Source organism: Meleagris gallopavo, chromosome 5 (genome assembly GCF_905368555.1).
Source record: "Meleagris gallopavo chromosome 5, MGAL_WU_HG_1.1, whole genome shotgun sequence".
NCBI lineage: Eukaryota > Metazoa > Chordata > Aves > Galliformes > Phasianidae > Meleagris > Meleagris gallopavo.
In genome coordinates this window covers 50,323,166-50,342,234 of record NC_139408.1, presented here as the reverse complement: position 1 = coordinate 50,342,234, position 19,069 = coordinate 50,323,166, and the positions used below count along the sequence as shown (strand labels likewise).

Sequence of the window (19,069 nt, the reverse complement as noted above, 5' to 3'; positions counted from 1 at the left end):
TCTGGATTTATCTGCTTCCACGGCTACTCCACATTCTTTTAACCTTATCTTCCAAGGTATTCCCCAAAACATCACTGCTTTCACATAACCTCACTTATCTAAAACAGGCAACTTACTTGTAGGTATCATTGGCCCCTTGGCCAAGCATGGAAAGAAGAACAATGGTGCATGATTACAAGTGAACTTTTTTCTGTTTGCAGTAAGCAAAGCACATAAAAGACATTTTAAGTTGGAATCAGAAGATTCAGCTGATAGTGATTCTCAGAAAGATCATTCTGCAAGAGAGATGGTAATTAATTTACCATGGTACAGGCACACTTTTAAGCCTTACAATTTGTAAAGACTGGTTAATTTTTTTTCCTCATTTCTATGGGAAAATGGAGATGGGGAGGGCTGGATTGGTAGTTGTTTGTTGGTTGTTTTTTGTTTTTTGGGTTTTTTTTTTGCCAAGTGAAGTAGAAATCGGGAGTATGAAAAGACTTTATATACAGTATGGCCTATACCTTTTGAAGACATTTCCTCCTAGTCCACATGATCCAGTCTGTCTGGTTGCAGCATTGGTTGAACCTGCACCTGCCAAAAGCAATGCGTCTTAAAAGCTGACACAGGCGTTATACCAGAGGGCATTACTGCAATGGAGACATTGCATGGAGGAGTGCCTGCCTTGCCAGTGGCAACTGTCTGTGCCATACTCTCCCAGTTTTCATTTTGCCATCACTGTTCATAAAGGAATGGAATGGTAATACTGGGGCTCTATTATGATGTTTTCACCTGTGTTTTGTGGGTTTTTTTTTTCTTATTATTTTTCTGAGATTATGAGTGCCTAGATTATGAGTGCCTTACAGCCCATTTTATTTCATGTCAGCTTTGTTGCAGGATCATTCTGAGTAGCTCAGAAAGTTACGATGTCAGAAGTATCATTGTCTTACCTATTTCTAAAGACTTGTAAGAGGTAGAATCATAATTTGCAGGAAACTCAGATAATGATGGGATTGTCAGCTAGAAGCACTCTAAATAATATTTGCAAAACAATTTTAAATTGATAGAGTATTATCTGGTGATGTCAGCAGGATTTTTCGGTAGGACTAATTTCTTAAGAGGAGCTTTGACTATCACAAAGTTCAACCCTGCAGCCTCACTGACAAGGATGCACGCTGAAACCTTAGGCAGGTATGTATTAAGGTAATTTACAGCCATCTGTGACAGGAACTCACATTAACAGGTTAAATCTAATGAACAAGCTCATGTTTGAGATCAATACGCAACTATTATCACTATCGTCGTGCTTAAGCTTAAAGGTTATACAAAGAGAACCTGAGGTCCTCTCAAGAACGTGCCTGGTGAGCATCTTTGTCACTCCTAGCTGAGATCGGTGACAAATAATGTCACAAAGACTGGAAAGCGGCCATCTACAGAAACAGGGGAAGCATCACCGGGCAGGGCGATGCATTTTTCCGATTAGGCTTTCAGACTCGCAGCAATATGAATTTTATCTACGTCGCATGTGTTGCGGTGCCGACATATGGTGCCGCGTTGACTTAGCGCTGAGCCCGACTTCTTCCAAGCTGTTAGCTTTCATCGCGCTGCTACACCTCTATAGAACGAGACGCGGGGGCAGGCTCCGCCCACAGGGCCAATGCCCCCTCCTTCGGCCCCGGAGCGAGGTGGCAACACCAGGGGGCCGGGCGGCGCCGGGAGCAGCGGGGGGAACCGCAGCACAGGAGGGCGGAGGGAGGCCGAGGCGAACCCCGCGAGGGAAAGCGGTCGCGGGCACGCGCGCAGTCCTCACCGCCACCGCGGCCCTCACGTGCGCCGCGCGCGCGCGCGCACCCCGCCCACCTCCGTCCTTCGCCGTGAGCGCGCCCCCCTTCGCCCCGCCCCACGCGCTCCTGGCCCGGCCAATGGGGCGGCGGCGGAGGTTAACCCCTGGTGGGGCGGCGCGGCGCGGGCGGAGCGGAGCAGGAAGCGCCGGGGGAAGGAGGCAGGCGGGCGGCCGCCGTCGCCGCGCTGAGGAGAAGGAAAGAGGAGGAGGAGGGGAAAGAGGAGGAGGGGGCCGCGAGCCCGGCCGCCGCCTTCGCCTCTTCCTTCCGTCCGCTGCGGGGAGCGAGCCGCGCGGGAGCACCTGTCACCGCCGCTAGGGTGAGCGGCGTCCTCCGCGCTGAGAGGCGGCAGCGTGAGAGGCCCGGCGCGGCGCGGCACGGCGGAGCCTCGGCGAGGGGACGGCGGCGGAGATGATGCCGGTGAGTGGGGAGCGGCCGGGCCCGCCGCGTCGGCCTGGCGCCGGGATACCTCCGGACGGAGCGCGGTCGCCCCGATCCTCTCCGGCCCCGGGGCCCGACGGCTGCCGTCCTGCCGCCGTGCGCGGCCGCGCCGGGCCGGGCCTGGCGCGGGGGTGCCGCCGTGCCGCTCTCCTTCAAAGCAGCAGTTCGGTTGCGTTGGCTCTTTCTCCCCTCGCGGGCCGATCCCGGGGCCGGGAGGCGGCGTCCAGCTCCGGGTGAGCTCGGCTGCGCGTGCGGGAGGCGCTCGGGAGAAGGCCGCCGCGTTTTCCCGAGGAAAGGAGCTTTTATTTACGGCTCCTCCGCAGTGCTCGAGGCGCTGCAGCAGAACGCCGCTCGGGGAGAGCAGCGGGGACGTCTTTCAGGAAATGTCACCGCTCCAACTTTGCTCCGCGGCCGCCGGCAGGAAGTGCGCGGCTCGGTCGGACTGGGATTGCGGATGGAAAGGCGCAGGTAGCGCTTGTGGGCAGGCGTCGCGACGGGCGGGTTAGCGCCGTGTGCCTTCCGACTGCCGTGCTCGGGTACCGGAGCGCTCCGTTGGTGCCGGAGGAGGATTTCTCTGAGCTGCGTGCGCTGGAAACCGACATCGGAGTTCATTGAGGTGCGGGTGGGTATCGGCGAGTGAAAGCCGAACTGAGACGGCAGCGGCAGCCCGGCTCACGGCAGGGGCTCCGAACTGCGCGAACTGCGCGGCCCCTTCCGAGCCAGGCCGTTCTGTTTTACGATTCTGTGCCTGTCAGCGTGCTCGGCTTCCATTGCGACTCGGGCCGTGCTTTACATTCATAAAATTCTTACTGAAAACCTATGCCAACGGTAGGCTGGGTCATAACGCATGGATTTGCTTCCCATTACTGACTCGTGTGTGAGTCTGAGGCAGATGTCATAACTTCCGTGCTCCAGTGATTGGCTTTCTAGAAGTCCATGGTATTGGCTCGCTGTTTTCTTTTTCTTTCTTTACAGCTTGGTGAGTGTCTCTGTGCCGTGCTGTTGCCTTCGTACTTGTAGAAATACAGCAGTTGCTTGTGGTTATTTGAAAGTGTTATAAGATTCTGACTTTTATTATGTTTTTGAAATCTACTTCAAAGCGTTTTCACACTGACAGCTGAGTTTTAATAAAAACAAATTACCTTGCTGCAGTGGTAGTAATGTTGCAGATTAGAGCTTGTGAGTCTGAATCCTGAAATAATAAATATTTTGCTTTTCTTTTAGATGCTTTTAGATGCTTTTGTGGACTGTCTGTCATAAAGTACTCAGGAATATACATATTTAAATGGACACTTTGATAGTGCCATTAGTCTTCCAGTTTCTTATCCCAGCTATTTGATTTGTGGGCTGCAAGGATGGGAAATAAACCATTTACTGGAATAATCAGTGCAAAATATCAGGATGATGTGAACGTATGGCTGTAGAGCTGGACCAAATGTGGTTGGCTTTTTTTTTTTTTTTTTTTTTTTTTTAAAAACTTGAGTTTTCCTATTCTGAAAAGGGAAAAGCTATGCTGGGATTCCTTGACTTCAAATACAGAGGAACTGTTTTCTCCTTGATCCTGTTGTGTTTTGTTTCTCCATAATTAGTAGAAGTATATAATGATAGGAAGAGCCCGGACTACAGTACTGCAGGAATTGAGCTGTAACAAGTGGGCATTGCTACAGCTTTGTCAACAAGTTGAAACAAAGTGTTTGGGAAATAATAAACTTCTATTTTTTTGTGACTTGCATTTGAAGTACTTTCTTGGGGCCATTTTGGGATTGGTAATTCTTTAGTGTTCTGTACGTTGGCTTTTAAGAATGAAGTAATGTCTGAAGAACAGAAAATGGAATGATGACTTCCTCTTTTCCTGTATTTTGTTGTTCATGGTGGGTTTTTCATGAGGGAATGGGGTTACTTATAAGAGGCTTTATCAGGTGTGATTTCTTCTGCTATCAGGATATCTCTTCTTCTGTTCCTTAGCATCCTTTCTGTGCAAGTCTGTATTGCTTACTCTACTTTGTTTTCATGAGATAGGAAATCAGGTTTATTGTTGGTTCTGAACACGGTTGGGCTTCCAAGAAGTAATGAGATGTGGGCTGCACTTTGGTTAATTTTGTCTGAAACTGCAGCTCTTATTGAAAGATAATCCCTAGTGTGTATTTTATGTTAGACTAGAGAATACACAAGTGGATCTTAATATTACAGTGTGCATTAATATCCTTCTAATTGCCACATATGTTACTTGTCTACGAAGACAGATAACACGATAGATAGAGCACAAACCAAGATGGATCTGCTCGAGTTAAGTTTAAATTGAGCTATCTTCCAGGTGAATTAGGAAAAGGGTTTTTTTCTCTTTTTTTTTTTTTTTTTTTTGGTGTGGTTTTCATAGTGGGTTTTTTTTGTGTGCGTGTTTTTGTTTTTTTTTTTTTTTAGTCACCATCCCTGGATGTGTTTAAAAGCTGTTTGGATGTGGTGCTCAGGGACATGATTTAGCAGAGGGTTGTTAGGGTAGTGTGGTTAGGTCATGGTTGGACTCGATGATCTTTGAGGTCTTTTCCAACCTGAGTGATTCTATGATAATGTGTTGAGTTTAAAACCTTTTCCAGCAAGTCTACGAAGGGTGATGCTTATTCTTTATTTAAAACTGAAGTAGTTTCAAATCAGCATACGTGGTTGTCTGCCTTAGAAAGGTCACTACTAATGGTCACTACCTCGTATAAGTCTAAAGGAAGATATGTAGCTTTAACAAACTTAGTATTAGCAATCTTCAGTGATGCTGAGATAAAATATATTGTAATGAATTCAGAGTGGTATAAATACCAGCAGTACTGATACCATGCTGAATAAATCTGAACTGACTGGAGAGAATAATTTGCAAGTTTATCAGCCATTATTAATGGAGTTATTTATTGCAGTGATGCTTAAAGGCTAGTTCATGTTTTTTGGATTGTGTTACTGTTTTATTAGGATAATAAAATATGGCCTATTCTGTGGTTAAAAATAAGCTCGTGGGCTTCACCACATCCATGAAAAGTCACTTTTCATAGACTGCTTTGATAATAGAATGTTTAGAAATACTTGATGTTTCATTAAAATCCACAAGTATATGAGAAAATCTTGAGGAAATTTTCATTCTTCCAAATTGACATAGATGAGGTGGTTGTCCATTGCAGGCATTGCAGGAGACTTTTTAGAAAATAAAATGCTGCTCTACCAGATGAAGTTTTGTTAATGTAAGAAATGAAGTGTGGTGTGAAACGCAGGCCTTCTCACTGTGTTATGAAATCCATGCCGTGCTCCTTTGATTCTTCCTATTAGTGTTGCCTAACAGGGGCTGACTGCGTCATGCCAAGGGTTGGCCATACACAGAATAAAAACAGTGCCTTTTTAGAAGAGTTTGCTTGGTGCTGAATTCAAAGATCACCTTTATTCTATCTTAAACATTAAGAGCATTTTAGATCTTGTTTTCAAGGAAGCAGATTCGAAGACTAAAATAATTACCATTATCAAGAGTAGGGATTTGAAGAAGCAAACTGACTGTTGCATAAATAGGGGAGTTGCTGGGACTGCCTCTGTATCATTATTTGCTTTTAGAATTTACCATTCTTAAACATTATCTGAATTAAAAGCTTAGTGTTACTATGCAGTAATTCCTAGCACAGCATAGCTCAGAATATCTCACCTCTAACTGAGTGTGCCAGCCTGGAATGTGCAAGCCCTGGTTAACCTTGGGCTTGTCCACCCCCTGCAAAGTGAGGGGGTTTTTTTCCTTAAATTGGGAAATGTTATTAAGTGATTTAAATTACCTTTAAAAGATCTTTCTGCCACTTCTCTGAGCATCCTTTCCTTCAGTTTTGGATCCCATGTCTCACTGATCCTTAACTTAGAAGACTTCTAAGTAAATAAATACTGTAACATTTTAATCCTTCAGGTTGTACATTTTTCTAGTAGTTTGGAAGTCTGCCATTAGAGTCAATTAAACTCAGAAGTGCATAAGAATCTGCAGTGTATTCAGGAATATATCCTCGGAGAGCTCTCAGTGTTGTAAGTTTCTGATTTTTAATGAGGGATAGTAATAAAACTTTATTGTGCAGTAACAGACACTGTCCTTCAGAGGTAGATTTGTGTGTCAGAACCGATAATACCCGTGCATGAATTCTGTGACAAATCAAAGGACAAGCGAGTATATGAACTGCTTATTCCAGACACTTGTTTTGAATCTGAATTTTCAACTGCTTTACCTGGATTTCAAGTGGATCTATTCTTTGACTTAGATGTAGCTCAGAGGTGCGTGTAACCTTGCTTGTGGTACAGAGCAGGCGTTGATCGTGACGGGGCAGTAGGATGTTGGAGATGCTGCATTCCTTTCAGGGCTGAGGTTTCACAATGGAGATGAGCTGCACTGACCTTTTCCTGTGACCACTGGCTGTGGTCGCTTCCTCCTTCCTTGCTCCTCGCTGCTCCTTCCCACCACGTGCTTTGAGCACACTGTACTGCCTTCCTTAGTAACTGCATCCAGGGTGCTATAAATGGAAAAAATAATTGCACTCGAGGGATGTGGAAGGCATAGGTGTGCGTATATATGAATATCCTGCTAGGTTAGTCCATTAAATCAGCTTATTGTGCTGTTTTGCTCTCGTTGTCTGTGCTGGTTCAGGAAGAAGCAGGCTGCTGGGGTGAGAGGGACAGCAGAGGAGGTGGTAGGGAAGTGGTGCCTCCCCATTTCAGTACTGCCTGATCCTCTTCTCCAGTTGTGTTGGGAAGCTGTACCTGAACATCATATATTAAATTTTTTTCTCTGGCTGTTTACCAGTTCAGTAGGACAGTGAAATGAACGGTAAGATCACTGCACTGCAGTAACACTGTAACTGTATAGGTAAGTTTTGCCACTTTTCTGGGAATCTGGTAGTGTCTGTGTACGTTCCCTGGAATGGGAGCAAGCAAGGGACTTAGGATTTTTGGTGAAATATGTGGTGTTGGGGTAATTCTTGAGAAGCAAATGCAAAAGAAGTTGTAACCATTGCTAATCAACCAATGTAATGCTTAAGTAGAAGTCACTGGTTTGCTGTCGCTTGTCTTTTTCTTTGCAGTAGTGTGTTCCTTCTGGTTTCTGCCCGTTCTTTCCTTCTTCTCTGAGACTCAGCATATTTAAGCCTCGGTCTTCACCAGCTGGAAGTAACCACTGCAGGGGCTACCGTGCTCCTGTCCTCCCTGCTGCCCCTCTCCTGCACTGGCTCTGTGCTTGTCTCATCCCATGCTGAGCCACTTCAGTTTGCTAACTCAGCAGGAAGTTGTTTGCTTTTTTTTGTTGTTGTTGAGGTTCTTTTCTGACAGCTTAGCACACGGAAACCGCCTCGCTGCGGGGTCAGAGAGGTGCTGGAGCTGTCACAGGGAAGGGCAGAAATGCAGAGATTGCCGGAAGGGTGTCATCAGTTCTGTTGGTTTATGTTGAGATTTTCAGCCCGAAAGAACTGTAGGGCAGTGAATGAATGTGGGGAGATATGTCTAGAAGGCTTTGATGTGTAATTTGTGGCACTGGTGGCAGAGAGGAGGAACTTCCCAGGTCTTTGAAATCAAAGCAAGAAAATTGTGCGGTGCTTGAGGTCTCTGATGGGTTCATGTGGGAGAACTTTACCGATCCCTGTTCCTGTGGGCTGTCCCCATGCACATTAGCACAATGCATTAACTAGCATGAATTAATTCTGTGTTCTACTTCTCTCTTGGAAGCCCATTTTTGTCTCTTTGAGGCTGGCAGACCTTTCTCTCCAAAAAAAACAAAAAAAAAAAAAAACAAAACCAAAAAACCACCAGTGTATATCTGTCCTGATTTCTGAGGGTGAGTACCTAGCAATTGTTGAGAGTTCGTGTTATGTGAGAGAAGAGCTGCATTGCTAGTATGACAAAAAAAGTAATGCTTGCACTGCTCTCTGGTCTTTAAAGGAGAGAAACAGGGCAGTCTGAGACCAGCAGACCATAGCCATCAAGTACAGTCTTACCTAAATAGAAAGATTTTTTTGAATTTTTCAAGCAGGATTAAGTCTTAGTTTAGGGTAACAGGTATGGTGTAGATTGAGGTGATATACTTCAAATGTATGTTTAAGAAAACCTGTTTGTAATCCTCTCTCCTAATACAACTTGTCTAATGTGGTTCAAGGCAATTGTTGCACCTGTTGGTGTTACTTTTCTTTAATCTTTCTGGAAGTTTTCCACTTGTTGGGGATGGAGGGGGTGAGGGGTGAAGCTTCAGAAGGCATATCTGGATATCTTGTACAATCTCTACAAATACTTAGACTGAGGTCAGGCTTAGATCAATCTCATTTAGCCAGAGAGAGCTGTTTTCAAAGATCTCGGTTACTTCCTTTGGGGGAGATGTGCAAGAAAGTGGTATTTGTACATTTCTGTGGTATGATTAATGTCTGTAAAATTCTTCTCAGGCTGCTAGGGTTTTGTAGAGATAACATCTTAGCCAGAGCACATGCTGTGTGATGATGTGGTGGTCAGCATCAGAACTACTAACCCTGTTAGATACTTAGCTTTATTAGAAACAGCCAAGCAGCATCCTTATCATTCAGGTTGCTGTTCAGATATTTTGATAGAGAAAGAGGTGAGATTTTCCTGCCATGTATCTAAAGACAGCAAATTTTTGGAAGTGTAACAGTTTGGTGTGATTCAACAGGCTAACAAATTGCTTACAAGTGGGTTAGTTACTATTCAGTCCAACTGTTTGAGTCTGTATGGGAGATATTGAGGTTTTGAAACAGTGTCTTATAAAAATAAACTGTGAAACATCTCTGTGTGCAGTTTCATCTCTGCATGAAGCTCTGACTGTCTCAGCATGTCTGATGCTTCATCTCCTCACTTACTGCTTTGTTGTCCCAAGTTACCTACGTTTTGGAAAAAAATAACTGTAAGAAGTATGGTTTTCTGCTAGCAGAAAAAGGTCTGTAATATTGACCTCTTTTACACTTAATCATGTCAGCATCAATGCACTCATTTCAAAACCATATTGCATGGCTTGCTGTCTACTAGTCCATGTCACTTAGAAATATTTTCAGTTCTTTCTCTGGCTAGCTTCTTGGAGTACTGATGCTGTTACTGTTTTATCATCGCTTACCACCTCATCACTAAGACCTGGTTTGATGAGGAATGTGATGAATCAAAGCTTTACATGGAAAGAGTTGAGAAGGGCTGCAAGTAACAGACCTTCAATTCTGTGCTGTAGCACTTGTGTTAGCTTTCTTTTTTGGATGATGGATAGCAGTAGCATGTACTTCTGTCATGATGGCAGGAGGGAAAGTTGTGAACTAGGTTTAAGTCAGTTTAATCTCTGAATTATGAACTGCTCTTTTGGATCCCTGAAGTTTGCTTAAATACTTATATTTGGGTTAATTTATATCAGCTAAAGTGCTTTTCTTGTTTTTAGCTAAAGATAAATGCTCTGGAATTTTGGTCCTTTTTTCACGTGTACCACTCTTTAGATTTCTAATAGCCAATCTTACATCTTCGTTGTTGCTGGTTTTAAACTACAAAGTCAGTCAGAGAAAGCATTTTAAGGGATGATGTGTAAGCTACACTAACTCAAGTAATTTATGGGACACAAAAATACTGTGGTGGAAACACTGTATCTTGGTCTTTTCTGACATCTCACCTAACAAGCGCTGTCCCCATTTACTGCAGCCTTTTAGGTGCAGTTGTAGCACACTGGGAAGGAAAGTCCTCTTGAAGCCACCAAGTGCTGTTTGGTTTGTGCTCTCAGAGCTCTGAAGAACTGATAGCAGAAAATTACAAGTAAGCTTGATCTGGAGTGTGCAGGTACTCATCTGTACCCTTTCAGAAGGAGGGGAAAGCTTTTGATGAGCTTTTTCTTGCTGTGTTCAAACTACACGTAAATATTTTCAAGCACTGAGGTCTCAGCAGCCTCTTTGCTTCCAGTGCTTGAGGATGAGAACGTCCTGATTGTGTCTGAATTGCTTCATAGCCCTTCTGTCTTCCTTTCCCCACCCTACCTGGAAACCCAGGTCATCCTGCTTTGTTAAATACTGTAGATTTCTTGTGAGAAGAAGTGTCTTCAAACATAGGAGAGAACACCATAATGTGAGTGTTGAGACAGAGGCAAAGTGGAATAAAGTTATTAAAACAAGTAGGCCTTAGATTGTCGGTGAGACCACAACGCAGTGTTATGTTTTATTCCTTTTGAACTCTTGCTGTTCTTTCTATTTGTTCCTTACTTCAGTGTATTCTTAGCTGCTCACATCCACAGATTGTAATCTATAGCTTGATGTTAAGTAGTTTTCCATTTTGTTTGCTGTAAAAATGGTGTGCATTTTCTAGAATGTCACTTTCATTCTATTTGCTACATCATCTCATGTGTTGTTCAGAGGCCAGGAGTGTCTTTTTGTTAAAATGCTTTAGTAGGGTCATAGCCCATGTTTCACTTTCCTGTTGAGCAAGAATTGAGTGGGTGCACAGTTTTCTGAATATGAATGTTGTTACACAGGGCAAGTCCTCTTGGATCTCTCACTGTACCTACATTTTTATATAAGGTTAATGGAAGACTTTGTCTTCATTTAAAACACTCAAAATCTCTTCATGCTTCTTGGGCAAAAAAAAATCTCCTTGTTTGTTTTATTTAGGATTTTGAGGCTGATGATATGAGACAACCAGCTATGGTTGCGGTGTCCTTATCATTCTCTCTGTCTCTCCTAGATTCATCATTACCTCCCTAGAAGTAGCAGTTATGAATCAGTCAGCCAGGTAACTGTGCTGGGTCAGATCCTGAATTTGGAGACAGTACACTTAAGAACTGCAGGAGAAAAAGGAAGGAGCTACACCGTGCTTGTATTGCTCTTGTTATTTATCTGATTTAGCAAGTAACCACAGGTGTTCTCAATTATTTCAAAAGTTGGGAGTGACAGGATAAAAGAAGGGGAAAATTCAGTGATGCTTGTTTTCTAGTTCGTATTCTTCTTTGAAAAGGTCCCCATTACTCACAGTGATGGCAGGCTTTAGATCTGGACCTTCCCATATACTTCTGAAATACATCATGCATATTAAGCCTTTCTATTGCAATTACAGTGTTCGTAAGTTTTTGGGATTTTTCTGTTGCCATTCACAAGCATTCAGTGCGTAGCAATAGTTGGAAGAGGGGCACAATGTGTAAATATGGGCCCAGCTTTGTCTCTCAAATATTTATTCATATCATAGTTTGTATTTCTGGCAGATAAAGATAAAGATCTGTTTTTGGAGAGCAACCAGTTTAGATTTTTTTCACCCTTTCAAAAGCAAAACAACCTTTTCCTTTTAATTAATATCCTCTAGGTTCTCATTTATTTAAAATGTCCTCAGTCCCTCGTAGGTTAATGTTTTGTTGCATTCTGAATGTCTGAAATGCTTCTACTAATTATTTTCCCAGTAAAGCTATCTACGTGACACTTGTTTGCTGAGGAGGAAGGAAGGCTGCACAGGATCAGAATGTTTGCATTTCTAACAAAATGCATTAAGGAAGGACAGTGCTGTTTCTGAACGTTGTAGCAGGCTAAATATGGAATCTTACTTGTTTTTTCTTCCTTCTGCTGCTGCTTGCAGAGAAGGGTAATGCCACAGTTCTGTGGATTGCAAATGGAGCTGAGAATCCATTGCTCTTCCCTTCCTGCAGTTAATGTGTGAGGTGCTGCTCAGAAAATGTAACATCTCTGCTGTTAGAGAGATGGGCTAAGTTCTCCTGTGTGTGCTTTTTTTGATTTGTTTTTTTCTTCCCAGGCCACTTGCTTACTCCTTCTCTTCGTTTTCTCTATTAAGGGAATGGATTGGGCTGAGGAATATGCTTTGCTTGTGCAATTGCACAGTAAGAGCTAAGTTGGTGCCATCTTGCTGTCCCCCACTCTGGATCCTGAATGGTGTTGACAGGAATGATGATAAACACTCCCTGTCCCTTGACATGAAGAGGCAGTCAGAACCACAGTTTACCATTTTGTATTCTCTGCTGCTTGAATTACGTCCAGCAAGAAGAAAGAGTTTGCCAAGAATGGAGTAGTACTTATGCCTAAAAATACTATAGTTTAAGCGTGTAGTGGGTTTTGTTGTTTTCTTTAAGCTGATTGGTCTTCTAAAATCATTTTGCTGATTTAAGGAAATGTATTGTGGAAAAGTCTCTGGGAGACTTGGAGACTTTGAGAGTTGGAATCATTTGCTCTTGGAACTTTTGCTCATCTCATTGCCCTCTGCAGCAGAGAAATCACTTGTCTCTTCTGAGACAGACAGAGCCTTATATGTAAATTTATTTAAGATGAATATTTAATGTTTGTCATTATGATATTAAACAAAGATGACTATTGCACAATGAGAGGATAGCAGAACTCCCCTACTGCAACCTTGCCTAATTAGGGGAAACTTGATCTCGCCTATCTTGTTCCTGTCACAACTGTGGCCTGTCTTGTTTCTTTGGAACATCTTATCACTGCTCGTCATTGCTGCTTGAATTCATATGCCAGCAGACCAGAAATACTCCATTTAAGTAGTTTTTCACTGTAGCTGTTGCACAGGAACTGTTCTAGGTTTTAGCTCTGCACAATATATTTAATCTCTGCTGTAACTGTCCACATGAAGAATATTTTAAGAATGGTTCTTCAGAATATTATAAAAACATCAAAAGAGAAATCCTGGCTACCGGAAAAGACTGGACGTAACTCTAAAAACTGGACAAGGGACAGAGTTATAAAAAAGAAGGTGGGATTGCTTTGCTTTTTGTTATTTGCTGTGAAATTAGGTTTTAGAAGAAATCATAAAGTGCTGAGCACTGATTTTTTTTCTCACGGCTTAGAGTGTTTGTAAGTGAAATCTTTCCTTGATGGGTTTCTTTTGTGTAGCAAATATCTAAGTTTATAAAACTTTACCTTGTATAAGTTCAGTTGGAGTTTCTGGGGAGGGGGGAAGGAGGGTAGGGAATCCTTGCACGCTTGTTTTTATTTGTTTGATGCAGCCAAAGTGGGTGTCTGACAGCAAAATAGAGCAGCTCTTAAATTTTAAGCCTTCCACACAAAAACTGAAGATGAGAATTTAAAAGAGTTGATTTCTATTCTGGGCAATTTCCACTCTGATGATGGAAGGAGAACTCTGCAGACTGCCTCTTGAATCCCACAGGGTATGTTCTTCTTGCACTTCTTAGGTTTTTGCCAAGCCAGATAACATTACATCACAGATTGAATGGCTGGTATTCCCTGAGAGCGATCTGTGAAACAATCAGTATTTTGTTAATGGAAGAAAGCCGTGGCAGTTTGTTCTCACTGTGCTCTATGGAAAATAAGAGAGGAGTGCTGCTTCTGACTGTAACTTTATGTATGGGTGTGAGTCTGTAGGTTTCATAAATGGTTTTTAAAATGAAAAGTGGTGTCTGGTTGGCCACAAGCTGCCTTTATTAACTGACAAAAGACAAATGCCTCCCCTAAAGATCTTTCCTCCCCCCCCCCAACTCGGTCAGCTTTGTCTTGTGGTATGGATTTATTTATTTATTAGCAAACTTATTAAATGAAAAAGCACAAATATATAACTGTTATTTTGTAATTATCTGATGAGATTGATGGAATAGCTGCATAGGAGACAAGCTTTTCTGGAATTCAGTGCTTTTTGGATGACTTTGCAGTAGCTGTTGACAAGGTCGAACACAAGATTGTAGAAACATCAGCACCTCCCTTTCCATAGCCTTGGCCAAAATGTGTTTAATAATTTGAGAACACTCCATTCCGTGATACAAATTCTGTGGGACTGTTCTGTTACATGCTGGTTTTTAAGGTGTAAGTGTTCTTTCAGTGTGCTTAGCTTTGTTCTTCTTCAGCTTTGCCTTGCGTTGTCATGAATTGTCTTTTAAAGGAAATTCAAGTGCTGCTAATCTCAAAATGCAGACATCCTATCTAAGACTTCTCCCCATATCTCCTACCTCCCAAGAAAGTTAAAGACTCCTTTTTCTTTAAGATTTTTTAGCTTTCTTCTGGTTCAAATGGAAAGCTGAGATTCTTTATTAAGTAAAACGATCTCTAAATGTGAGTCACCTTGGATTAATTTGGTTTTGTTCCTAATTTATTGTGAGTTCACCAGAATTTACTGCAAATGTTACAGGAACTAGAGTTGTATTGTTCTTTAGTAACATGTTTTGGAAAGCAAAATATTTAACAGTGTTTTTAAATGTGTTGTTTCTGTTTCTCCAGCTGAGTAAATGAAATAGGCAGTTAATGTTGTAGGACTGTTGTTTCAAGCTGTTCATGCTTCTAATGTATGATGTACGGGTTATTATGACAGATTGGAAAGATTTAGAGCTCTCAACATGAGCGTGGAGTTGAATGAGATGTGGCTGCAGTACTGCAGGGATTCCTCCCTTCTTTTCCGCAGGAGTTTTAGGGCCACAATTCGTCCTGCGTTCCCCACTTAACTTTGAACCATTTGATTTGGAGGATGCTGGGCTGGAGATGTGAAGAACAGTGGAAATGTGAGCATCATGCATTTTCAAGGAGTTCCCATTTAAGAAGCCCAAACGATTGTTAACGTGCTTAGATGTAGCAGGCATTTGCTAATTTCTTAAATAGATTAACAGCTTATTTTTCTTTTTAATCAGAACAAAATTGATGTGCCTGCTGACTTATTTATTTATTTGTTTACCTCCTGGTGCTATAGATAAACTTCATTGAAATTAGGGAGGCAGTAACGAATGAGCTTTGTCATACAAAGTCATACAGACAAAAAGTATTGTAGAACAGAAATTGAGTATCTTCAGCAAGGCCAGCAAGTATCCTAGAATGTTCTGAAGAAGTCTTGGAGTTTGCTTCTGTTCACGATTGATAGATGGCAAGGACTCACGTTCAGTAGTCCTATAACAAATCGGAGCATAATAATTTAGCAAGGTGAGAGTACTTTCTTTGAACTGTCATGACTTCTGTGAGGGGCTTAGGAAGTCCAGCATCAACTGATGAGCACAGAGAGCCTTCCAGGTTTCTGCCTTCTGCTTTTAATAGTGATTGTTTTACGTACTGAAAGGTAGCATGTGGCCTGGAGTCTTCTAAACACTGGGATAACATGAAATTTCAAAGCCTTGCTCTGGAAAAAATAAAAATGTCTTCATTTGAACTCTGTTAGCTAATGACGAAATGTGCTTGGCAAGAACTTGTTGGCATACCTTAAGTTATCACTGTGCTCTGAAGTCTCTTACGCTGTAACTTGTGCCTTGGCAGTCCTTTTGTGGAATTATTTGCATCAAAGAGCAACAAGATCTCTTGCTGTTCCTCCAGATGTAGCAATTTAGGAATCAAGCCAGCAGATAATGATGCAGGGATGTTGAACTCATTCTGTAGCGAGTGCCAAATTACATTTTCCACTATAAAACATCACAAGAGGCATGTTTTATATATTTCTCTAACTTCAGGCTGTGTTGCTTTAGCTTCCAATGTTAAATATTGCACTTGGACAGATTTCCTTCTAAATTAAATAGTTTTGTTTGTAGTGCAAACTCTTAGCCCTTTAACTTGTTCCTTTTCGGCTATAGCCATTTTCCCTTCTGTAGCCACATGCTTATTGCCCCTCTTTTTAACTAATTTATCAAAATTCCAACTGCTGCTGGCTTTCAAAGGAACAGTCTGAATCTAAAAGGCAGCATTCCAATGTTGTGACAAACAGCAAACAGCTTCTACAAAGATAAAACCTGCAGAGCTGGTGGAGGCTTAGTGCCATGGCTTCTGATAGAACAAAGTGGGTTCTGAACGTCCTTTGGAGTCCATGGGCTGTTCGTGTGTTTATGCAAGTGAACTTCTAAATTGCTGTTGTTTCACCAGGTTTTGTTTTCCTGGAGCTCTGGAAGCCTTCCAGCGAGCTACTATTATACCTTTCATTATAATCCACAGACCTGCCTTGCTTAGTTGGATGTATTTAAATACTTGATGATAGTTGCTCTTTCCTTCCTATAGCCAAACTGCTGGCTTATTTCTCTACTGTCTCAGAAGCCTGCCTATGTTTGGAATAAGGGGCTTCACGTTCTCAATCTGCCCTTGGTTCTGTAGCGTCTTCTCTTTCGGTAACAAAGAGCAAATAAGTAGCAAACAGGTGCAGGTTTTTAAAATGGTCTAAATCCTGTGGAATGCTGGCTGTCAGAGCTTATTTTCTGAAGAGGACAAAAGCAACAGTTGTAAAAGTCCTGAGAGAAAACGTCTGTGAGGTTTTTTCCCCCTTCTTTAAGCCATTGCATGCGTGTGGGCATGACAGAACTGAGGGAAGATCTTATGATTTCTTTTAATAAATAATGATTGCATTTCTATAAGAGAAATTAAATTGCTTTTTAAAAAACGATCGTTGTGCTCTACCAAAAGAAGGGATTTTATCCTCCATTGCTTAGTTTCTGGGTACAAGTCTTGACTGACAAAACTGTTCTTATCTTCTCGCTACATTTTCTGTAGTCAGGTTGTCTTGTGCAGATGCCTCCAGAGGTGGATGTCAAAGCAGATGTTTTGTTCATCGCTGGAAGAAAAACAAACAAGTTGTGAGCCTGTGCAAAAAGGGCTTTTGTGAAGTTAGTTCAAATAAATATGTTTATAAACTTTCAGATTTGATCAAAATAGAAAATGTATTCCAAGAAAATTATTATTTTGAGTACTCTTATAAATGCTTACATTTATCAACAATGAAATGTGTGCATTTAATGCTTCTTAACAGCCTGAGGAAGAATGATCTGATGTTTTTAGCGTCAGAGACCTGCTACCAATTTTGTGACTCTTGCAGGTCATTGGGAAGCAGTTGTCTTCAGATTTAAAAAGAATGTATGAAGAAGCATGGCATTGGTTTTGCAAGTATGCAGTCTGGTGGAAACCTTTACTCCTTTTTGTATTCTACAAGTCTGTACTGGTTACACTGCTTTTGTGCATTGTACCAATGCAGTCAACAACCATGACTGAGTGCTAAACTTTGGCCTGAACTGCTTGGTACAGGTAGTTGTGAGGAAATGTATTCAGAAATATGGAAATTGTACTTGTTTATTTCTCGCCCCGTACACAAGAATGGGGGGGAAGGATGTTGAAAAGAAGAAATGATAAATGCATAAGGAATAGAAACGTGCTTGATACCTTTATATGAAATATCACAAATACATTGCAATAAATTCTTCAGGAAATCTACATTTAGTTTCATTCTAAGGTGAGTAATTATTGGGACAAAGCATGCTGGTGAATAACTCATTTGTTAGACTTGCTTTAAAGCTTCCTCCTGAATATATGAAAGTGGGATGGTTAAATCTTACTGCTTTTCTGATTTATGTATAATAATCGTTAGAGATTTACTGGGGATTTGTCCGTTCCCAAATGTCACAGTAAAAAGAAATTACTCAAGAATACATCTTTACATAGTTTTAATTAAAACAATTTTGTGTTTATAACTTTGTAGTTTGGTTTCTTTCAAAATATAATTGCTTAAAGCTTCCCCTAATCAAGTCTACGTTCTGAAAAAGGGACAGTGTATGTATTGCAAGGAAAATTCAATTCAATCTTGGAGCTTGAAATGTGCAACTAGAATTTCTCCAGCTTTAACCAATGCAGGATTTATGTAGTGTCATGAATTCCATGCAAGCAAAGCTTGCATGACATAATTGATAACTTGTAACCTTGTAACTTTTTTTCTCTGAACGTTTTCTGTGCAGGGTTGTGGATTACTAGCTTGTCACTAAAGGGATGGTTTTTCACCTCTTAGCACTTTTCTGATAGCTTAAATCAGTTTTCAGAGAGCAGGGAATTGGGAGATGTGCTTATACTGAATTGTATTAGCCTGGAACACCACAGTGTATTGTATTATCTGAGTTAGTTATTTAACCTGGGCATAAGGCAACTGAGGGATTTTATGTCCTAGTTTAGGCTGTGGGGTTTAATTCTATTCAAGCATCGGTGTTTTCTATCTTGGGGTAATATAGGGATTGTTTGAGCAAGGTGTACGTATCATCTCTATGAAAATTCTTGTCAAAGGGAACCCAAATACATACCTGTTCTTCATAATTTGAGATAGTAGCTGAAGATCAAAAGCATTGGTTTTTGGCTTTATGGATGGCTGTGGCTGGATGTTATTTATTTCTTTCTTTATTTGTAAGACTGCAGGAAAAGGGTGAAGAAAGGCCAGGCATTCACAAGAGTTAATTGGGGACGGTTAAGATTTTGGAGTCATCAGTAAGAGATCAGGTCTAGAAAGATAAAATTGCAATCTCTATGGAAAATGCTTGCTGACACTTCTGGGCAACATTATCCAGCTGTGGAAAGAGAGGAGGTAGGAAGCAAGGATAAAGATCTTGTGAATTTATCCCTCTCTTCTGCTCCTCGAGAAATGGCAGGAGTGATTAAATGTAGCTACAGAGTGTGATGGGAGAGGAAAACTGGAACTGGAGAAACGGAGACAGCAGATGAAGAACATATATGTGTAAATATTTCTCTCTGTTGAGTAAAGATTTCAGTTGAGTAGAAGGTTCTTGGTAAGCTGAGAAATGATTGTGCAGATTGTGATGTTGGTGGAGCTTACCTGCAATGGAATAGAACTGAACTGTGAAGGGTTATTCTAGAAGCGGGGAAGAGAAGAGTAAACAGAAGCAGGAATTGGAAGTTGGAATAAAGACATTGGTTTGGAAGGAGGAGTAGCAGAGGAGGGTAGCAGACAGGTGACATCTGTATACTGAGAAGGCAAGTGCAAGATTTGAAGCTCAGTATATATTCTGTAGAAACAAAATACGGCACAGAAGTGCTGAGGTGACATAGTCACAAGTCGTAGGTAGATCCTATTGCATCCTGTTGTGTTCACATGTTAAGATTTCTGAT

The 19,069-nt window shown here is 41.7% G+C and overlaps 1 protein-coding gene across 9 annotated transcripts in view; it reads left to right on the top strand.

Annotated features, from left to right (window-relative positions):
- The first annotated feature begins 1,963 nt into the window (after positions 1 to 1,963).
- The window catches only part of PPP1R13B (protein phosphatase 1 regulatory subunit 13B), a 63,763-nt gene continuing 46,657 nt past the window's right edge, over positions 1,964 to 19,069 (top strand). For 5 of the 9 annotated variants that reach the window (XM_010711961.4, XM_010711960.4, XM_085225706.1 and 2 more), the window contains exon 1: positions 12,757 to 12,974. In XM_010711961.4, the coding sequence (XP_010710263.2) occupies positions 12,849 to 12,974 (126 nt within the window). In that variant the 5' untranslated portion in view covers positions 12,757 to 12,848. Of the gene's footprint in view, positions 2,241 to 12,756; positions 12,975 to 19,069 lie in introns of those variants that run through there. The other 4 variants (XM_010711964.4, XM_010711963.4, XM_085225708.1 and 1 more) reach the window with 2 other exon arrangements.